This window comes from Drosophila mauritiana, chromosome 3R (assembly GCF_004382145.1).
Source record: "Drosophila mauritiana strain mau12 chromosome 3R, ASM438214v1, whole genome shotgun sequence".
Classification (NCBI taxonomy): domain Eukaryota; kingdom Metazoa; phylum Arthropoda; class Insecta; order Diptera; family Drosophilidae; genus Drosophila; species Drosophila mauritiana.
The window spans coordinates 18,536,694-18,558,452 of NC_046670.1; the positions used below are offsets into that span (position 1 = coordinate 18,536,694).

The window sequence follows — 21,759 nt, forward strand, 5'->3', positions numbered from 1 at the left end:
GTTTCCGACCATATAAAGTATATAAAGTGTGGATCAGAATCGGGAACTATAAAGGCTAGAAGGTTAATATTAGGCATTTAGATGTTATTTGTTGCAACGGCAACTCTAACGCCCACAAGCTGCCCAGAACTGTCACGCCCACACTTTTGAATTATGTTTGGATTTTTAAAGACTACAATTTTTTTGCCCATAAACATGCGGAGGCTTTAACACTCCCAAAGATATATGATATCATTCTCTATTATTTCCAAATATTCCTTTGATGAAAATTCACCATTTATTAATATAATATTGAAAGCCTAAAAAAGTTAAATATAATCTAAAATATTACATTTTTACACTTTTGGTTTTCATAAAAGAAATCATTTCGAAAAAATCGGGAAAAATTGGCAAACTAACATTCTTAAGTCTAAAATTCTGTCATAATAATTTGGAAGATTTCGCAACAAATTCGACCATGAGAAATTCTTCAAGTTAAATCACTTTAAACATTTGAAGAGTATTGTTTTAAAATAAGGTACACATGTTCAAAAAATTACTTATTTACGTTTCGAAAGATCAGATTTATGCGACACTCAAAAAAAGTTATTTTTAAACAATGAACAATTTTGCGTCTGCGCAAATATATCTGGAATATCTTGGTTATTAGATAAGTGTGCTAATTAAAACACAAATTAAGCAAATTTGGATTATTAACATTCTAAAGCATTCGTAATCATCGGTCGATGACATCAATAAAATCATGTCAGCTTAAAAATGATTTGAATATGAAACAGGAATGTACATAGTACATGCTTAGGAACCAGTCGGTTTCTATTTTAGGGGTATAAAAAGGTGGATCACATAGCAGAGTGCAACACAATCTACTACGATGAAGTTCTTCGCTATCTGCGCTCTTTTGATCCTCGCCTTGGCATCCGTCCAGGGTGAACCCAAGCCAATTTCACCCAGAGTAATCAAAAGTGCACAAGGAAAATAGTAAACCTTCACTGGAGACACAAGCGACTAGAGATTTTTCGATCAATGTCTTTTTGTACAATGAAAATAAAATAATTAGCACAGGCATATTAAAAAAGTGTTTATATCTAATTACCAGGTGAATTTCTATTTTTTGAGGTAAATGCTGGGCTAGATTAGAACCTAAAATTTTAAATATTACCTGCCGGTCAACATGTATTGATCGATAACGCAAAAAAGTCATCTATTATACATATTTAAAACGGTTTGCCAAGTGCGCTTTTGGTATAAAAGGCAGTGATTTATTCAGATTCAGTAAAAAACAGTCGAAATGAGGTTCTTTGCGGTCTGCTCCTTCTTACTCCTGGCAGTGGTCGCCGTAATGGCGAATCCCAAGCCTTTAACCCCGAAGACGATAAAAGTTGTCCAGTGAACTGGCTGTTTAAACTATAACTTGTTTTTAATGAAATAATAAGTGTAGTCTTAGAAGACACGTTGAATTTACTAAATGCCAATTAGCAGCGACAACAACGTTTGTTAACCTGTTTTAAACATTCTGCCTAATAAAATAATTAAACCAGTTGTGACGAAATAATTTCGAAATGGGAAACAGAAATTGCGAATATTGGCCTTAGAGTGAAGTTTAAGTCTTAAGAATAAAGATGGAGTTTAGACAATCTGAAAAGATTGTTAAAACTTTATCAAATAATAAAGATTCCCTTTCAATTTCTGGTTCAAAATGTGAAAGTTTTAATCATTTAATGGTGGCATAATAAGAGCAATTAGCAACTTTGAAATCTCAACATCGCATGTCAGCGCAGTTGTGGTCATTACGATAATTTAACGAGTGCCCAGCCGTGATTTTTAATGATATTCATGAGTTTTATATTGGCGTAGTCTTCAGCAAGATAAAGGCGCGTAAAAAAAAGAAAAAAAGAGGGAAAATAATATAATAAAATAAAAGCACCACCTCAGGTGGGTGGGTCTCCAGTGGAGAAGGGGGACTTGGGGCGTGGACTTGGCGGCGTGGTCACGCGTTTTCATGCCCGCCAAGAATGTGGGGCAGCTCGGCTTTATGGTACGAGCATTGCCTGTGGTGTCGTATGAAATGCGCTCGGAATTCGCCAGCAGCAGAGGTGAACAAAAAATAAGGAAAATATATACGTATGTATATCGGGCAGACCTTGTTGTCCACTCCTCCCAACTCCTTCCATCTCCTGCCTCCTGGCAGATCCCTGCCTCGTCCTGCGCCTGTGATAATCGCCCCGCTGGCTGCCTGACAGGCAAACAATGCTGTGAATTTGATTAAAATCAGCCAGCGTGTGCGTCTCCACTTGGCCGCTCCTCGAGCTCCTCCAGTTGCTTTCGTCCGCCTCGGACTTGTGTCGTTATTGGAGCACTCCCAGCCACATGTAGCAGTATTAAGACCGACTCATGACCATCTCGTTTGTTGCCCCACCTGGCTGCAGGCGGTGCTGCGGTGGTTCCACTAATTGCGAATCGCCAAATTTGGCCTGGGAAAGTCGCCCCTCACCCTGGATGTATGGACGCTTTAAAATAGCTCATGCTGAATTTGGATTGCAATGCATAACCATCATTAGTGGGCTGGGAAGATGGGGCAGTCTGGGGGCAGGAAAATGCATTTCTTTATGCGCTGCTGTGGCTGCTAATGAGCTGCAGCTGCCTGGGCGACAATTGGGCCGCTTTTCCTGCACTTTCTCATTGAGAAAAACAGCAGGCTAGAAGTAAGTTAAATATTTAACATTAATTTCAAAAATCATTAAAATTGTAAATGAAGTGCGTGAAGTGAAAATTGTAAATGGAGTCCAAAACGAGCGAAGAAAAGTTGTACTTCTTTTTGTTATAAAGTAGTTTAATAGTATAATTTTATATTCTTTTTTGTCTTTGTGCAGTGCCAGTTTTTTTCACTGGCAATCTTGTGCATTTCAAATGAGGCTAAAAGCTAATTAGATGCCAGGAATCATGCCCACTCCCCGCAGAGAAATCCATCGTCCTTTTCTCCAGTTTCGTTGGAGCGCTGAATTTCCCCTGGACTGCACACAGGAGGCTCTTCAGATGAATGGTCGGGTGGTGGGGTTTCCTTCTGGAAAGAGCCAAGAGTCTCCCCCAGGATCATCCACACGGCGAAGCGAAACGGATGTTCTCGCGCAGCGTTGGCTCCGGTCCTGATTTCCCACCCACCCAGTTCATCCGCTTTCCCACACCCACCCAGCCAGGTCATTGTGAATCTCGCTTTTTCCTGCCAGGATGGGTGTGTGTATGTATGTGTGTGTGTGTGTGAGCGAGAAGGCGAGGGGGCAGCAAAATGTTAATAAATCTTATTTTTATCATTTGGCTATAAATACTGAATTTTTAGCTCCGGCCATGCTCAATTTATGGCCATTATTTATGTCGGAAAAGCGAAAACCTCAAACATGTTGCCACACTTTTTGCCCCCTGCCTCCACCGCCGCTTCAGGATCCTTTTTGGGCTGCATTGTGCATCCATTTTATTTGCCGTTTCGGCCAAGAGAAAGAAAGATACACAAGCCATATTATTGCAATTTTCCAGTTGCTCCGCCCACGCCGCAGTTTCAAGGAAAGGCAAGAAACCAAACCAAACCGAATGAAATATGAAAAATTGCATTACACCTTAATAAACACCTCACCTGGCGAGCAACTCGGCAGAGTGGTAGTGGGCTTGGAGCTGCTCGAGCTGCATCCGACGGCCCGGTATGGGGGCTATATACATATCTCCCCAATCGCGAGCGGAGCACCAGCTTTTGCAGCTGTGTGCGCCCCAAAGTTTGGCCATAATGAAGATTGTCTGCGGCTTAAGTGGACGCACGTTGCTCAGCCGTTGGATAGCTGGGCACTACACAGATGGATGGCAAGACAGGCACAGTTGATGGACACTATGAAAAATTGCCGATTCGTGATTTAAAAAGATAAAAAAATATAAATATATAAAATAATAAAATTTATTGAAATATTTAAAGCAGTTAAAGCTTAGTATTCTAGTAGAAAAACCACTTAAAAGTTGGGTTTTATACTTTTTCCAAGTGTATTGAATCTGTACTGCGATGGCCATGGGAAGCAGGTCCTTTCCCCAATCGACGAAGGGGGCCCCGTGGGGCAAGGCTGCGATCGCGATCACTTAGGCGCTCATCTGGCATAAAATTGTTAGAAACGCCCCGTGTGTGTGCGCCCCTGGGTAAATTGCCTCCTTCTCCATGATCCTCCTCGATTTCTGGCCATAACGTTTTTGCCATTAAATTAATAAATTAATGCGATCGTGCAACAGTCGATCATGTGGCCAGTTGCCAGTTGCCAGTTCACATTTCCCCCGCCGCCTGCCTGTCCATTCTTCGATCTCCACTTGGCTTGTCAGAATTTCCAAAATCTCAATACAACAGCTCATTCGTCGGTAATCACAAATTTCTGAGCTCTTCTCTTAAGCCAACAGTGTTTCAAAAAGCCTTAAAAGATATAGAATTAAATCTTTTTGGAAAAAATGCTAAAATATTAAATGTTTTAATAGAGCTCCAAAAAACATACAACCCAGACATATTTTAAGCGTATATAGTTTAGTGATATCATTTTCTGATTTCTTAGAGTTTAAAAAGTGTTTTTCAAAAGTAGCATACCACTGTGCTGGCAAATGTGCCTGTGCCTTGAGTTTGATGCTCCAAACTGGCGTTGCACACTGCACCCTCGGATTCTGTGGTCGTGATCCAAAAAGTGGGTGTTGCTAAGTGTTTTTTGGGGGCCTGAATGTTGGATGCTGGATACTGGATGCTGGATGGTGGATGCAGCAGACGCAATGGCTGGAGAACCAGTCTGCCATTTTACAGCGCGGCATCATTAACAACTGCAACTGCAACGGGGCGGGGCGTGGTGGGGAAATAATTGCATGGACGGAACTCGAGGCCGTTCCCTGGTTGCAAGTTGCAAGTTGCTGGATGCAAGTTGCTGTTGCCAGTTGCTGTTTGCCAGTTGCTCCATGGCGGATCGCTGTGTTGCTCTGTTAATTTTACAGCCATGTCTGATATTGCTAAATGGCTGTGAGTGGATTCGTTTAAGCACCAATTTTATTACCAACAAGCATCACGTTGCATCTCTCTCTTCGCTTTTGGCGGAGTTTCGGCCCAATGGGGCATGCCACGCGGTTGGGGCTCCTTCGCTGGCTTAAACCGACTCCTTCCGTGGCCGCTGCAAGTGAAGAGATCCAATCAGGTTGCGCCTTTTTGCTTCAGTTGCTGGCTGGAGAGCAAAAACCGAAGGCAACAAAAATAAGTAAGAAACAACCTCCACTTGTGGCCACTATGAGCTGCCAGTTGTTATTGCAGTTGTTATGGTTTTGGTTCGCTGTTTTTTCCCCAGCATATTTTGCATTTGGTTGGAGACTGGGCGAAAAAAAAACAAAAAAAAAATAAGCTCCAACCAGAGAGGAAGAAACAAATACGCCCCTGCAGCTGCCATTAATCGTTAATCACTATGGCATTGCACTCAAATTATATATTTATTATAAGCGAAACAAATTTCTCATTTTCAAAGCTACTTAAGGGACTTTAGGGATTGCACGCGATAAGAAACAACTAATCAACCCATAACCTATTAGAAAGTTTAAGCACTAATAGTATTCGATTATAATATCATTAAGAATTAAATATGAATAATGTAATTTTAACGCATTGCTTGATTTGTTTGAATGAGCAAGTAACTAGCTCCTTTAATTTATTCAGAATTAGTATGTCACCTGATAAGCGTTACTTACAATCTTTATGGGTCAAGTGTTGTGTAAACTATTGCTGATGCTACAACTGAGATATGTCAGCAGCTGGACTTAATATTGTAGATGGATCTTGAGTGTTAGTTCAGCAGGTATTTATCGCGTCTTGTCAATCGTCGGCTCACATTACACTTGATTGCTGATTGGCTTTCGTTTGCGGGTTCAGCTGAATTCCCCGTTTGATCCCCTTTATGGGCTAACTTACTCATTGGAGAAACAAATTACGGCTCATTGTGCGCCAGGGATCAGAGATCAGGTTACGTTGGGAAACGGGGATTCCTTCGGCCAGGACAATGGACCACCCGGCAGTGCTTTGTTTCTGCTGCCTGGGCTTTGGATATTTTTTTAAAGCCAGTCACGTGCCATCGACGACGACACTTTTGACATATCCGGCGGACCACACGCGCCGCTGCCAACCCTGTACCATATATACTCTGGCTAAGTGGAGACCCCATCCTCTCCAGATCCTGCGGGCAAGTGTCAGGCTAAAAATTAGCGCATCACGTGCGTCTTCGGGGCCGCAAATGTCCTCCGAGCTGCCAGCGTTATCCTTATCGGCAGCGCTATCGATTTCGTTTAATATGTTAATCTGTGCCAAGGCGAGTGGTGGTGTCCCCACCCCATGTCCTAACCTTGGATCCCCTGCTCCTGCATCGCAAGCCACTGCATTGTTATCTGCTAGCCTGTTCTTTAGCAGAGGGTATCATTAAAAAATAGAGAGGAAAATCTCAGCGTTTTCGGAGTATTTTTCCAACGCAGCTATCGGAGGCTTCTTTGCGTTTTTATTGAGCAGACATAAAAATTATTTGTCCTGATCCGATTGGAGTCGGAGTCCAATTAATGGGCAACGAAACGAGCCGGAGAGCATCGAATAAAAATCAACGGGAAAGGCTTTAAACGGCCATAAGAACTGCGTCCACTTATCGCTGGACGAGATGGAGACGGTTTATCTGTGGAGCAGGAGCTAATTACTCCCCTGGATTGGCCTTTCTCCGCCACATTTCTCCGCATCTCTATCGGTTTTATGCCCGCGTTAATTACCTGCCGCGGAGATTTCTCACTGCTTACACTTTATTTTTATGGCATTTCCCGGTAAGAGCCGCGTGAAAAGTTCTCCGCACTCGATCGAAATGACTGTGTAACCTTTGACCTTTTTTTTAATGCTCTCCATTCTCACAGTAGGTGATTCACGGTGCCCATGTCCTTGCCAAAGGCTTGGGAATCCATCCAAGGATTAGGGGTGGAAATCATGAAAGTTTATCCGGCGAGGAGGGGGAATTATGATGCCAGTTGAAATCTGATAGAGATTTATGATCTTTTAATGCTTGTGGTGAGTACATAGTTGTTGGACAAATCCCTAAGTTTTAATAAAGTCTACTGTATTTTTCTAAAAAGAAACAAATAGAAATACTAATAGTTAATTGAATACGATAGAATCAAATTTCTTATTAAAAACTTATTATATTTGGCATCTTTTCCAAGCCTCGTTTTTCTGCCCTGATTTTTTACACTGTCCCAGCCATCCATCTATGAATTGATTGCTCATTTATAAGGCGTCTCCCCTTCAAGCGATGGGCTGTCAAGGGAAATGCAGGAAAACTGCTCGGATGGGCATATTGTGGCAGTCAGTTAGGCAATTTCCCATACGCACACGCCCGTCACAACGGCCACACCCACCACCACCACCCAGTGGTGTCCTTCGGGCTGCAGTTGCCACCACCCAAATCCAGTTACAATTGCAGCATCCAAGGAGCTGCGGCCGAGGCTAACTGAGGGCTAAGCGGATATTCATTACACGAACCGCACGCCGGCACGCGTTACCGCTTTGGACGCTTTAGCACCCTCTTGTCCTTGCCGCCAGTCCTTGCTCCCAGGTCCTTGGACGAGCTTACACTTTACATATGTCACGGATATCCCCGTGGGAGGGTTTTGCGCCGTTTGACTTTTGAGCGGAGTCAGGCCGCTGATCCTGTTTGCTGTAAATAATGCGATTAACGGCATCACGCAGCCAGCTCTTGATCCTGATTTCGTTGTTTTTGGCGGCGGGGTGGGTTGGGCCAGCTCCTTGTTAATGAGCCACCGAAGGAACTGCGCTCCAGCGACACTTTCCCGGATTAGTGCTACAAATTCGCGCCTAAGCATGGTGTGAAATATGAAAACGTACACTGCGAGAAATTATATCTCTAATCCATTGAATTATGACTGTTAAAATGTCTAAGTTCTTTTACGTATTCATATCTTAGCAACAAAACCACATAATCAAATTTCGAGTTAATGACTTTGTCTTTATTTAGTTGTTTCGAAAGAAATATCCTTGAAATTTTCTTATTTATGAGTGTTTTTTTTTTGAGTGCAGCATTCCACTAATGTTGGCTGGAAAATGAAAAATTATTGCTTTGGTTTCATTTTCGACTGAATTTGGGGTATGGGTTCGTCATTGTCTATCGCCATTAAAGTGTCTTTAGTGCTCCACGACGTATGCCATTCACTGGCTTGGAAGTAATTTTTATTAACTCTGCCAAAAGTGCACAAAATAATCGCATTAACGCCGATCCAGCCCCACACCCCCTAGTTAGCCACGTGTGAGCTGGCTAACCGGCTGAATGACTAACTGAGTGACTGACTGGATGACTGGATGACTGAATGGCCGGATGACTGGTGGACTGGCTGACTGGTGGCTGGATGACAGACTGACTGCCAGGTCGTAGTGTCATTGTCGTGCTGTGGCTCAAAAGGTTGGGAAACGCCGGCGGGTGGCATCTGGAGATTTTCCTTGCACTTTTGTCTTTGGGCGTGTCGCCGCCAAAAGGCGTTTTGCCATTTTTGGAAAATCTCATTTTCCAGCCAGGCGCAGTCGGGTCGAGAGCCAAGTGTGCGAAAATTTGATAAACGCCGACCCCCAAAAGGCGCATGATTTATGGATCGGCATCGACAACAGCAAACGGCAAACGGCTGGAGGAAGAACCAGCCCGAATCCGACCCAATCCAATCCAATCCAATTCACAGACCACAGCCCGTAACCCATAACCTGGCTCTAAGCCGAAATCTGAACGGGGCGGACGAGGGTGGGGGTGTGGCCGCGGTTTGGCAGCATAAAGTGCTAAAAAACGCTCAATAAAACCACACATAAAAATTGACTAAATACAAAACATGACAGACGGCGTGCGAGTATTAATAATAATGCGTTCGGCCGACGGCCCAGTCCGCTTTTGGCCTTCTCTTTTTATTTTTTTTATATCCTTTAGTTGCTGCTGCTGCCTCCGTTGTTTATAAAGTGCAAAAAACGTTGTACTCTTTTTCACATTCACATTCGATAAAAATCGCATGATCATAAATTTGCACTTTGCACAGCCTCCGCGGCAACGCCCACCCCGAAAAAAAGGGGGAGAATTGCGAATGCACATCGATAGGGGGTGGCGGGGTGGTGCATGCTCGTCGAGGGGGCGGTGGCGTGCGGAGAGGAGGGGGAGGGTCCGAGATATACACGCAATGGCAGGGAGAATCTGGCGGCCCATGGGACGCATGAACGATTGGTAAATTGTTGTGGTCAGGATTGGCCTGGCTCGATTCGGAATCGGGAATCGGTTCGCATTGCCTTCTCAGGGGTCCTCCACGTTATGGTTTGTGGCAATTGCAATCAGTAGGTTCCTAGGCTCGGGAAGGTATCGAATACTTGCTACCGTAGAGGGTACCAAAGCAAGGCAGTTTACAAAAATATCCAATTTCAGACAATTAAAATGAAATTGACACATGTTTTTTAATAAAAGTCAACTGACTTATAGCTATTAGCAGATATGTCCATTGTAATTCGTAACAATATAATAAATTTTAAACATCTGCGAGTATTCGCTTGACTCCAGCATACCCTGGCTCACACCCTTTCGAAAACGAGAGAATTGAGGGATAAAAATGCATTTATTGCCTTTCGATTTTTTACAAATCGTTGAAATATTTTTCACAGAAAAGCCGCGTGCGCTTTACATTTCAAATGCGAAATTTTTGGGCGTGTGTGGGCGTTTGCTGCCACGCCCACTTAGCGCGCGGTGTGAAGTTATTTAATTGCCAAGCGATTTGCGCGCGTTTTGCGGGCGATTTGTGACGCGTTTTCGCTCGCATTCAATCGATGATGGTCTGTCGCCCCTCTCTCTCTTGCCACATCTCCCTGTCTCTCTCGCGCAGCATCTGTCTGTCTCTCTCCGCCTCATTGCCTGCCTTATCGTCTTGACCAAATCTTCTGCTGGCGCATAATTAATGAGCTGCACATAATTTGCATATTTCTAATTTAATCAAACTGATTTGATTCGCATGCCCAGTAATAACAAGAACAACAATAACAAGTACCCAAAATGCAACAATAACAGCGGGAACAACAACAAGAGCAACAACAACGTGGTGCCATTGTGTGATGCATGTGCATGTCGCTGCAACATTATAAATAAATCAAAATACAATTTCTCAGAAATTGCGATGCCCTATCAAAAGCCAGCGCGGAGAGGACCCCCAAACATAAACACGGGCAAAATTTCCACCCGAAACATGTTGATACGTACATATGTATGTAGATAGCCCCGATCCTTCTGGTGGGGGGCGGGGCAAGTCGGTGCTATAATGCCTGCATATAAACCAAGTAAGTATGTAGGCTTGTGGCAAGGTCTACGCAAATGCAAACGCCACAAATCCACGGCCTCGAAGCAAACATGCAAGAAGTGCCAGCAAAGGAAGGCGGAAAAGTCGATGTTCAACCAGGTCTAGCCACTCTCTACTTCCTCCTACCACCCCCCTTCCCATTCCGAGCTACCTTCTTGGCCAACTTCCAGGCGGAGTACTAACTAGTCTTGGGCCAACAGCAGCCCCACAGCCAGAGAGCACTCCACATGTCCTCCTGTGCATGCCGTGCAATTATTTTGAATTAAATTCGTATTTTGTCCGAATCTTGTAAGTGCATCTTGTTCGCTTGGTCCGGTGAGCTCTACTCTGCACTGAGAGAAATACTTACTTAAATAATACGAGCACGCTCTCAGTTTGCGATTTCTGTGTCCCACTATTTTTAAAGCAATGTCAATTTTTTCTTTGAGTGCATTACTTCGCATCTCTACCTTTTCGGAGCTCTGGTCTTTAAATTGTTGCTATCCTTTCGCTGCTAAAAAGTCATATGCAAAATATATAGCACATTTATAAATGATACGACAATGACCATACCCTTGAACATATGGAAAAATACGGTACTTTAATCAGCGATGGGGAAAGAGAGTATATATTAACTAAATCATATACGTAAATATGATTAGTGATTAGCCTTTTTCGATCCAGTAGGTGTAGAAACAAAAAGCGCGATTTATTGATTTACATTTTAATCTATTGCTATCACTTTTTTTGTATTTGCGAATTATATGTAAGTTCGGCACGCACCCATCAAGTGATAAGTACAGGGTAGCAGATGATAGCTGCAAACAAGTGGGTAAGCAACAGCAAAGACTAGCGCTAAATTGACATCAAATTGGCGCTTATATGGCTTACGGAACAGCTTGGCTACATCTCACGTCTATTCACTGGAGCTTTGCTGTTTTGAAAAGCGGAGTAAGCCAAAGTGTCGACCAGGCTCATACTTCGAAGTCCTGCTCGTCGAGGCGACGACCACTGTGCCTGGACGTTGAAGTGTTTTGCCCAAGGGTACGAGATCTCCTCCAATGGCGAAACCTTCGCAGACAGCCCTCTTCCTCAAGGATGTGGTAAAGATTCATCAGCAGAATAATCATCACCACCAGGAGCGTAACAAATGCAAGGATATCCCTTAGAGTCCAGTAGGGATGTATGCCAGTCACTCCCAGCGGATCCAGCTTCTGAGCCTCCGCTTGGTCTTCATTCGGTGGCCAGTCAATATCCACTCGGCTACTCTTGTTCAGAACACGGTTTTGGGGCCTCTCCTGCAGATGAACTCCTCGATCGGTGAAGTAGAGAAACATCTTGCGGTATAAGCCGGGTGACCAGGGGTTGTCATGAAGCCCCAGCTCTGAGAGATCTTGGTGCTCTTCATGGAGCTTCTGGTAGTTAATGGTATTCAGGCGGTTGCCCTCCACGTACAGGCTCTTCAGAACCGGCAGACCTCTCAGTATCGCGACATCGAGGGTTAGCATCAGATTGTGGGACAAATCCAAATAGCTGAGACGCGATGTGAGGATTGGTGACTCCGGAGGCAAGTAAACCAACCGATTGTTGGCCAAATTCAGGTACTTCAAACTGGGCAAAAGCAAGAGCTCCTGGGAGCCGGAAGCATCCAATCCGCTTCCATGCTGTGGCAATGCTTCGATCATGTTTTTGGACAGATCCAGCCTTTGCAGATTCCACATTCCCCTGAGAATGGCGGCCGTATCATTTCCATTTAGCAAATTACCATGCAAATCCATCTCAATCACAGCGCTCTTGTTTCCCACATGCAGATGATTCAGCTCATTGTTCCCCGCCTGCAGCTTGATAAAGCCTCCGCTGATGACTAAACTGCTAAGACTACTCCCCTCCAGAACTAAATTCTCCACATTGGGAATGTCTAGCGTCATCACCTCCAATTCAGCAGCATGTCCTAAATCGAGCAGCCGAAGATTGGGTAAAGAGCCTAGTACATCTGGCTTTAAAGTTCTCAATGGGTTGCCGTTGAGTAAAAGGGTTTGTAGCTTCTTATTTTTAGCAAAGATGTCTTGTGGCAAAGTTGTCAACTCATTCCTGCTCAAGTCCAGATGGACTAGCTCCACCAGAGGATCAAGTGTGGTAGCTAGGATTTCAGCTATTGCATTCCCTTCCAGACCCAGTAATCTCAGCCTGGATAAGCCCTGGAATGCGGCTACGTGCACCGTGTGGATGAAGTTCTGACTTAGCTGCAGGATCTCCAAACGTGGCACTGCGTTGAAGATCTGATCCCGGAGGACGCCAAGACTCGTACCCTGCATCTGCAGCGAGGTGAGATTTTCCACTGGCCTCAAACTCTCCTTGCTAATGTGGTATGTGGCACAGTTGCGTATGACCAAGGTGCGGAGACCGGGCGTAAGTTGCAGAACCAGCCATGTGATCGATTGCCGGCTGCAGTTTGTCAAGTGCAATTCCCGGAGCTCAAGAGCCGGAGTCGCGGAGTATGCCACCGGCCGATCACTTAAGCTGCAGAAGGAATCCGGGCAACTGGCACTGAGATTCAAGCGTCCGGTGGCATCGTACACGGCAAGTGCATCGCTCACCGTTAAGCCGCAAGTACCGAGCAAAATAAATATGTACAAATGCATTTTATTCCGTAACACTTTGCTCGCGCTTTGTTCGACTGCAAATAATGCACTAGCCCCGATCGAAGCGGCAACAGCATCATGTTCTTATCATCTGGATTTGTGGACCAGCGGTTGGAGCTTTGCTCACTGCTGATAATGGGCAATTTAAATACCCATGGGAGCTTTGCTTTACAAAGTAAAGCTTTCGCCCCGTTCGGCTAGTTGATAAGGCAATTCAGAATCACGAGGTGGTCAAAAGTATTTACACAACGAGCTTTTTTTTCAATTGTCAACTAATTGAAAAAAAAGCTCGTTGTGTAAATACTTTTGACCACCTCTGTACGTTTACAAACCATTGGGAAAAGTTTGTGTTGAAAATGTCTGTAGCCCTGGAGTATGAAATGTAAAACCGACTTTGAACTATATGCTTACGGATACTCAAATGGAGTTTATGGACGCTGCCCAAAATGTCCAGGCGCTGCACACCGCTGTTTTCGAGGATCAAGGTATGTGCACCGGGCAATGAAAGATCCGGCAGCGGTCGACAGTTGCTCATGTCCAAAAGCCGTAGGTTACTTAGAGATTGTAGAGACTCAGGCGATATCCATATCAAGGGATTCCTATTGAGTAGCATCATCTCTAGCTTGGGAACGCCAGAAAAACTGTTTTCTATTGCCACTTAGGTCGAGATGCAGAAGTTCTGGTAGGTTTTGACATACATACATCCCATGGCAACCTTTGAATACCATTGCCCTTTAAAGCAATCATTGGATAGTCTAGTTATGTTGTTCCCCCCCAGCACAAGGATCTTCATATTTGGCCATTTGGCGAAGTGTTCGTCGTGCAGCTCCAAAAGATTCCCATGTCGTCCGGACTGTTGCAGTTCTCCAGCTCCAGGGTGCGCAGATTGGGCATAAGTTGAAGTACCTTATGGTATTTTCGCAGGAGTCCATATGGAGTTTGGTAGCCTTTTTATCGGTAAACATCCTGTGCCCAACATTTAAATAGCAATAGGAATTTTTGCAGTAGTCCTCCAAGTTTGGAAGGGAAAAAGCGGACACACTTGCAAGCAGAGCGATGATTATAAGGTACATAATTGCTTTTCATAACAACTACAACTACTATCACTTTTGAAACCTAGCCGCGTTTACAATCTGTTGATATATAAGTTGTACCTGTACTTGCTAGAGATGAAACAAGTCAGCTGTTCGCCAAGCATGTATTCATATCGATTACGCAGAAGACGCAATTAGAATAGCGAAGAGATAGGTTATCGATTGATCGCCGGGCTGTTGAATTTGAAATCAGATTAGACTTTTTCTAGTGATTTAAAAATATTTGTTTGTTCCTTTAAAACGTTTTAAACTATTTACTATGCTCTTGAATATTGTTACCGGTAGCTATATATTTCTATATGTATTCTTATGGAACACCCAATTTATCAGTTTATAATAAGTGACATAATGGAAACTTCTAATAATTGTCCCTTTAAGTTTATTATTTAAGGGACAATTATTTGATGAAAATATGGAGCCTCTATGTCTACAGTATTATCTTTCAATAGCCAGTAAATACGCCAAATGCCAGGAACATCTTTGCTTATCGGGGACAACCGTCCAACATGTTCCCCTTAAAAAGAAGTTTTCGCTTGGCAAATAAGAGACAGCCAGGCGGGGAGGTGGTAGATCCTTTAATTCCCTGCATAATTCCAAGTCAGACAAGCGCTAAAAACATTTCATTATAACGCTACACAATCGGAATATTTAATGATTTAATCGGCCAAGCGAATCGGGGACAACACCTAAGGAAAGGACGAGGAGTCTCGATAAACTGCTTCAAATTCACAGATTTTAAATTTCAAATCGCTGCCACACGGCGCAAAGCAGGCGAACATGTAAAAAGCAGCCAGGTTCTGGCCAAGATCTGAGCCCCATACCCATACCCATAGCCATACCTCAACCATACCATTCCATTCCATTCTCAACGTTGGCTCGATATAATGGCGCGAGTTTCATGTTTACAGAAAAGATTATGCAGCCCCAAACAAGCGAGGGAAAAGCAGCAAGAACCACAAGATACAAACGTGCAGAGGTTGCAGGCAACGCGGGATTTGCAGACCTTTGGATGCAACCTGAACACCGAGAACCGAGAACTGAAACTGGAGTTCTAATTAAATAATTCGTAGAATTTCGCTTTAATTGCGAGAAAACGACTTGAACGTGCTCGGCGGATTGGCCAAGGCTCTGGGGGACTCTGTTCCTCCCCCAACCTCCATTTGGCTTCCACCATCACTCCTCTCCTCTCCACTCCACTTACTCCTCTTTTCTCCTTCCCCATTTCAGGTGACACGTTCTGGGGAAGTAATACTGGGACAGGTACACCCAGAAAAGAGTTTCTTGCAACTCAAGCTTAAGCCTACAGAGTGCGGAGGACATCATGGTAAACTATTTAGAAATAATACTAAAACTTATTAACTTAATGATATTTCATTCTGCGATTCCCGAATGAACTACTGTCTTGTTTTGGATTTTTTTCTGAGTGCTGTGGGAAAGCTTTGCACTTCGCCTAGATCTGGTGTCATTTCACATGTGTGCCTTCGTTTGACGAGGATGAGAGCTCTGTTATTAACACGCCTACCGGCATTACCCCTTGGAAGCCTCCTCACCAAACTGGCACAATGCTCTGGACTTTTTACACATGTGAGAAGGCTGGCCAACTTGGAGAGAAAACTCAATTCAAATTATCGCCAAACAAGATCGACAGATGTTCAACGGGCACAACAACAGAAATGCCGAGGTGACGGGGATTGGGATGCAGAAGGGACTAAGGGGCAAGGGAACTGGAAGATGAAGAGAGGTCAATGAGGTGCACCGACCGATCGGCCAGATCGATCTTCCTGCAGAGTATAAAGCCCGAAGCCAGAGTCAAAAGCAGTCGCACGTCTCGCTGAGCAAATAACGCCCCAAAATGAAATAACACAAGGCACTGAGAACTAAACCCTTTAATCTAAACCACTTTGGGCCATGGCAGTGCAGATCCCGATCCCGATCCCGATCCCTCGAGCCGATCCGATCGACAACGCCACGCATATTTCGCATAACCCAGGCACACCTTTTCACCCAAGTCCCGAGTCCAGCCAAAAATGCCACGCAGAGGAGTAGGGGATAGCCCCGAAAAATGAGAATATAAAACAGAAATCGAATCGAACAACAAAGAACATACAGACGAGTGGTATAGTGGTATTGTACATCCATAGGAAGAGGCACTCCGTTGCGAAGGGCAGAGTGGTGAGGAGCCATGCTACCGTCATCATCATCGCCAGCACTCCATTCTTCTGGTCGATCATCCGCACTCGTCATCGTGCCCGTCATCGTGTCCACATCCCAGGGTTCGTATTCTTATCGCGGCCGATTAATCTGCCATCGCTGTCGCTGATAAGGCCGCCAAATGGACGACCCTCCAGACCAGACCGCAGCTCCTCGCAGCCTGAATCCTCTTCAGAACCGTGACTGAGCCCAGCCACGAAACTCACCATAAGCCACAGCCGCATCATTGTGAGCCCAGTGCGCAGTGGCAGCCAACACTCATGTTTAAATTATGATGGCTTCTAGCTTGCGCCCCATCCCCCGACCGACCATCCGTCAAATCGAATGTGGGCATATGGGTTACCCTACCCGCCCCTGCTCCTCCGATCGTGTCAGAAGTCATGCTGCTGACATGGCTGACGACCCATTGACAAATGCACTGATTGAGGACTCGATCTTCCAGCCGATGAACAATTGCCAATGGCTCGCCAAGAAGTTTAGCAAATGGTAAAGGGTGCATTCGAAGGAATGCTCTGGTCTGCCAGGGTGGATCATAGATTAAATCTTAAGTGGAACAAAAGAGTTTAACACACAAATGCGAAAATACATCTATTTAAGCAGTTTTGAACAGTGTACACACACTTCCTTCACCGTCAAGTATAAGTAAAAGTATTAGTTTGAAACTTATGGTATTAATCCTATTTAGAAAAGATCAGTACATTCTGGTGGACAACCCGAAAAGTATTTTCATTAACCTGACACATATTTGAATTAGTTTAAAAGATTTTTGGTTGGCATGGATTAAACATTGATTTAATCGTTATTATTATCCAGAATGTAAATGAAAAGAGATTATCCCTGTGAAAGCACTAAATAGTAGAGTTAATAGTAAAGTTGGGGAGGACAGAGGAGAGCTATCTGCATTATCTAATCGGCGTCATCTGCACGGGTTCATCCTGGCGTATGCCTAATGCGCGTTTGTCACTGGCAGCTGATGATGATGATGATGATGATCTGCCCTTCGTTTTTCCCCCGCAAACACGAACACGAACAAAAACCTCTGAATCCGATTTGACTGAGTTTCGCTTTATTTAAACACAATCGCTGATGCATAATTAATTAAAAGGCTTTTCAATGTGATTTTTTTCCACCGTGAATGTTTTGTTTACTTTTTGCTCGCTGTCTTCTTTTGACAACACGCCCCAAAAACGGTGGCCGCTTGTTGGTTGGCTGATTTCGATGCCGATTCGAAATCTGGGATCTGGTTCTGGTTATTCAGTCGCCGGGTTGTGGGCCCTTATCTTGTAAATTGAATTATGAAATCGTCAACTTGAAACCGAACTGAATGCAACCGAAAGCCCACGGAGGCTGCTCCTTTTTGTCCATGAAAGCCGGGGAATCAGTTAAGGGAGCATGACGACGACGACAACTACAACTACGACGACGGGTAGCAGCTGCCCAATGACCAACCAACCAACCAACCAACCAACCAAGCAACCATCCAGCTATCCAACCAACTCCCCGCCCTCGTCCTGTGCGAGTGAGTGAGCAAACAAAACGGGCATTTAACATAATCATATCATATCGTAGTAGGCATCACATCGCTGCCGAGCTGGAACCACTTAAGTTGGCCCAGGACGTGGACGAGGATGAGGATGAGCATGATTCTGGCCATTTGCATATGTCTTTTGGCCCCTTGCCACGCCCCCTGTGGCTTGTTTGCTCGGCAGCAGGAATGAGCAGCATTTAGAAGCTATCTGCCTTTCATTGCTTTATTTGCCTGTGCTGCTGGCCTGCTTTTGACTTCTCAGCTGGAAGGCGCTAATCTGACCATCCTGAGGTGCTTTCCTGTCCAAGTTTTTCAAACAGAACCTGGTCGAAACGTCAACAAGCTTAACAAAGAAATACACAAGTCAGGTTACATATTTGACTGCTAACAGGACAACAACTTCATGGGAAACTTTAAATAATTTTTGAAAAGAAAATCAGAAAACGCTTTCGTTTGTTCTAATCACAGCGACCGCATCTCCAAGCTGCTGGGCAGTCGGGTTTTGGTAATTGAGAATATAATTACACGAATTACGACGCAGTCGCCGTGTTTATCTGACCGTCAGCATCTGCCTTTCATCTCGATGCCTCAGTTGCCTGGAGTTGACAGGGCCAAGTGCGTTTCGCTGCCGATGGGCTCTATTGTGGGTTCACGTCCCAGTCCGCAAGGCGATGTCCATGGCAGCCGGGCCAGCTGGAGTGCGGACTGTGGAGTGGACTGGGCCACGCCGACTAAGCCAAGAACTCGGGTCGAGCATGTGGCCACTTTCACAGCGCCGGGCAATTGACAAACACCACTCATATTTACACACCGAGAAGGGATGCCGGACAATTGTCACTTCCCAAAGCAATTACGTTACAATTTAAGCGTGTAAACAAAAAATTACAAAGTTGTTAGGCCAAAATGGCAACCATTCTGCCAGTCATCGCAAGCTGCCAACGATTGGGAACAAAGTTGGTGGCATTGTGTTTGCCACGAAATTGAAGAGTGCAGCCTGGAAAGAAACTTATGTTTTAATAGATTATCAATCCGGGTTGGGCTTAGAAAACTTTATAACATTATTATATATAAAAGCGAGAGTTCTGAAGCCAATCTCTCCTTATAGCTTGTACATTAATGCCCCTTACCGCCAATCAATTACGTTCGCACCCAACCAGCCAGAAATAATTGGTGCATGCCCCAGGTAGTGGCAGGTAAGCCCGCTTAAATCGACTGGCAGTGCGCCACACATCATCAAACATTTTATTGGTCAATTGGGCGACAGTTCGGAGTTGGCTCAGTCCGTCGTCAGCCGAACCCCTCGGAATCGAACCCTGAACCACAAAACATCAAAACACCTAACACCTAGTTGTAACCCCTCGCAAGTGTTACCGTTCCAATAAATATTTGTTTACGCACAAATAGACTTGTAGAGCACGTTAGAAATTCATTTGGATGGGGGGAGTAGAGTAAGTGGAGCGAAACCGCAGAGGTTGTGCTGTTGAATGCACTGAAAGAAACAGTCTACATGTTGCATATATGACCTTAAGCTAAAAATGTAAGTGTGCATCATAGGCAGCTTTTAAGGAGTTATGCTACAATTTTTGTAGTGTTTTTTTATAAGATCTATGGCTCTTTATTTCTTCCAGTGCATACATACGTATGCCTTATCAAATTTAGATAATCGACTCCGATTCTTGTGTTTGCCCTGAACGCCTCGGCCTGCTTGTTTGTCTTCGATTCGTTGGGTGTTTGCTGGACTATGCCACAAAACCATAATGCCCATAAAGTAAAAAGGAAACCAAACACACCGAAAAATGTTTGCTCAATTTATCGCAGTAGCATCGTTTCGAAATTCAATTTAATTGGATGCCGCAGAATTGCTGGAAGTGGGACCCCTATAGCCTGCCCATATATATAGTCATAATTCGTGGCCTCAACTTCCTGCTTCTGAATCTTATCGCTGCGATCGCTTCTGCTTCGCACCTATTCAAATGATCTGGTCGAAAATCAGCCACAGGAGCAGCTGATTGACTATAATCTCTGGGTCTCTTGTCGACAAAAACACACACACACAAAAATAGAGGAGAGGAAACAAAAAGTGGAGTCGCTTTTTGTCTGGGTTATCAACCGGGTTTTTGTCGCCACCATCTCGCTTCCGAGGACCATCCGCCCATCACGTGTCTAATTTCTCGCTGTCCAAATAGTCCTCAGGAGAGAATCCATTGTGGCTCGCCAGGTTTTTGCCTTGGTTTGAGCTCCTCCAGTTGTCGGTTGGCCGATTGGTTTTATCTTGATGCTGGCGCGCAAAAATGTTTACAATTTTGCTGCTCATTTTTTGTATTTTTATTTTTTTTGCAGCTCACAATGGCAGGCGAAATTAAAAATGTTTCCACTCGCTGGCCCGGTTCGGGACTCATTTTTCATCTTGGCCACTCAATTGTGCACGGGCCACATGCCAAAAGGATGAACTGGGCACCTTGGTGAAAGGAAGACTTATTTACTGGAACTGCAGCCTGAATGGGAATTCAGCTAAAGGTGTTGCACGAAACTATTAATGTTGTCCCAACAAAAGACAAATAATCGGAATTTTTTTATTCGATTTCTGCCATCTCTCGACCACTGTGCTCTGGTCCAGCAATCAGCGTTTTGTGTCAACTAACAAATAAATATCACGCATGGCCAAAAGCGGCAATCAAAGTCCATCAACTGGCATCGCGCTGGCAGATGCCAAGCCGTCGATAAGCAAAAACACAAGCATATCCTTTGGCAGCGAGCGAGTCGCCACGATTCGATCGGTTGGCGGATAAAGTGCCTGGCATTGTTTTGGAGCCTCAATCAGAGAGCTGGTTTTGAATGCGTTTTTGGATGGAAACGAAGGCAGGTCTATCATAGGCCATGTTCGATGCCCAAGCGCAGTCATAATTATTTCATTATGGCCCATTTGTTTCATCAGCGCCCATTGGCCACGACTTCTGTTAACTGTTTGCTGACGATTCGGTACCCTTTCCTGGCTGCGTTTTCTGTGTCTCTGGTTTTAGGGCCCTTATCGATTGGACGCCATCTTAATTGTTTGTTGTTAAACACGCAGCTCGCTGCTTGGCCACAGATCTCCGAGCCCCATTCCCATTCCGAATCCGTATTCGATTTGGAACTCCAATACGGAATTCGGTTTCTGATTTAGGTGCCCCACTCCCTCGCAGCGAATAGAGTTTTCTGCTTATTGATTTTTCATTCGAAATTCGTCGTCAGCCATTTGATTTATGGTTGTCCACTTAATTTGTTAGAGATGCTGTCCAGATACCCCAGGCCCGATCTCCGCGCCGCTAATTCGCCGAAGATTGTCGCTCGGATGTCGTATTTATGGTCTCCGGCTTATCGCTGGGAAGATTTTTGAATACATCTATGGGTATGTGGCCAGTTTGCCTGCCCTCCGTTGAACTGAACTACTTTGCTCGGGCGAGCTTAAACTGCGTTAAATGCTCCGGGGTGGGGCCCACAAAATGGGGTTCCTCTGCTGATTTGCATAAATAGTTTGTTGCCCTGTGGAGCTGCGAGAATGCTTAATGGTTAAAATCATTGTTTTTTTCAGAAAGTGGAGCTTGATGTTTATGAGCTTGATGTTTTTAAACCTAGTCAATCAGTATGTTAATAATTTATGAAGTGGTAACCTTTAATTGTAATCAATAATATACAGCACGATGGAAATCCAAGATATTTTCTTGGAAAAAATAAAACTATTTTCTGGATGAACCCACCTATGTGTTTTCGGTCTCCGTGGAATTAATTTGCCAAGCTTCTGTTCCCGCCCCGGAATTTACGTGCCTCCTCCACAATGGAGTCACCATTTGAATGCAGCAATTAGGAACTGTTGCCAAACAGTGGCCCACGACTGACCCGTCCTCCTCCGCTCACGGGCCAGGTGTGTGGT

General features: G+C 44.5%; 2 protein-coding genes across 2 annotated transcripts; both read right to left on the bottom strand.

The window, feature by feature from the left end:
* Positions 1–3,989: 3,989 nt before the first annotated feature.
* Positions 3,990–14,158, bottom strand: LOC117144349. The gene is given in 7 exon segments (XM_033309462.1): positions 3,990–4,435; positions 13,428–13,666; positions 13,668–13,714; positions 13,716–13,749; positions 13,751–13,862; positions 13,865–13,925; positions 13,928–14,158. Coding segments are annotated over 7 exon segments (717 nt in total). The 5' UTR covers positions 14,090–14,158; the 3' UTR covers positions 3,990–4,373.
* On the bottom strand, positions 10,985–13,234 carry LOC117144348 (carboxypeptidase N subunit 2). Its single transcript, XM_033309460.1, has one exon. It carries the CDS (start codon positions 13,014–13,016, stop codon positions 11,349–11,351), a length of 1,668 nt encoding a protein of 555 aa, XP_033165351.1. The 5' UTR covers positions 13,017–13,234; the 3' UTR covers positions 10,985–11,348.
* Positions 14,159–21,759: the final 7,601 nt, after the last annotated feature.

Bases quoted from the DNA above. Each gene is read 5' to 3' on its own strand.
- LOC117144348 (XM_033309460.1), bottom strand. From the start codon at position 13,016: ATGCATTTGTACATATTTATTTTGCTCGGTACTTGCGGCTTAACGGTG.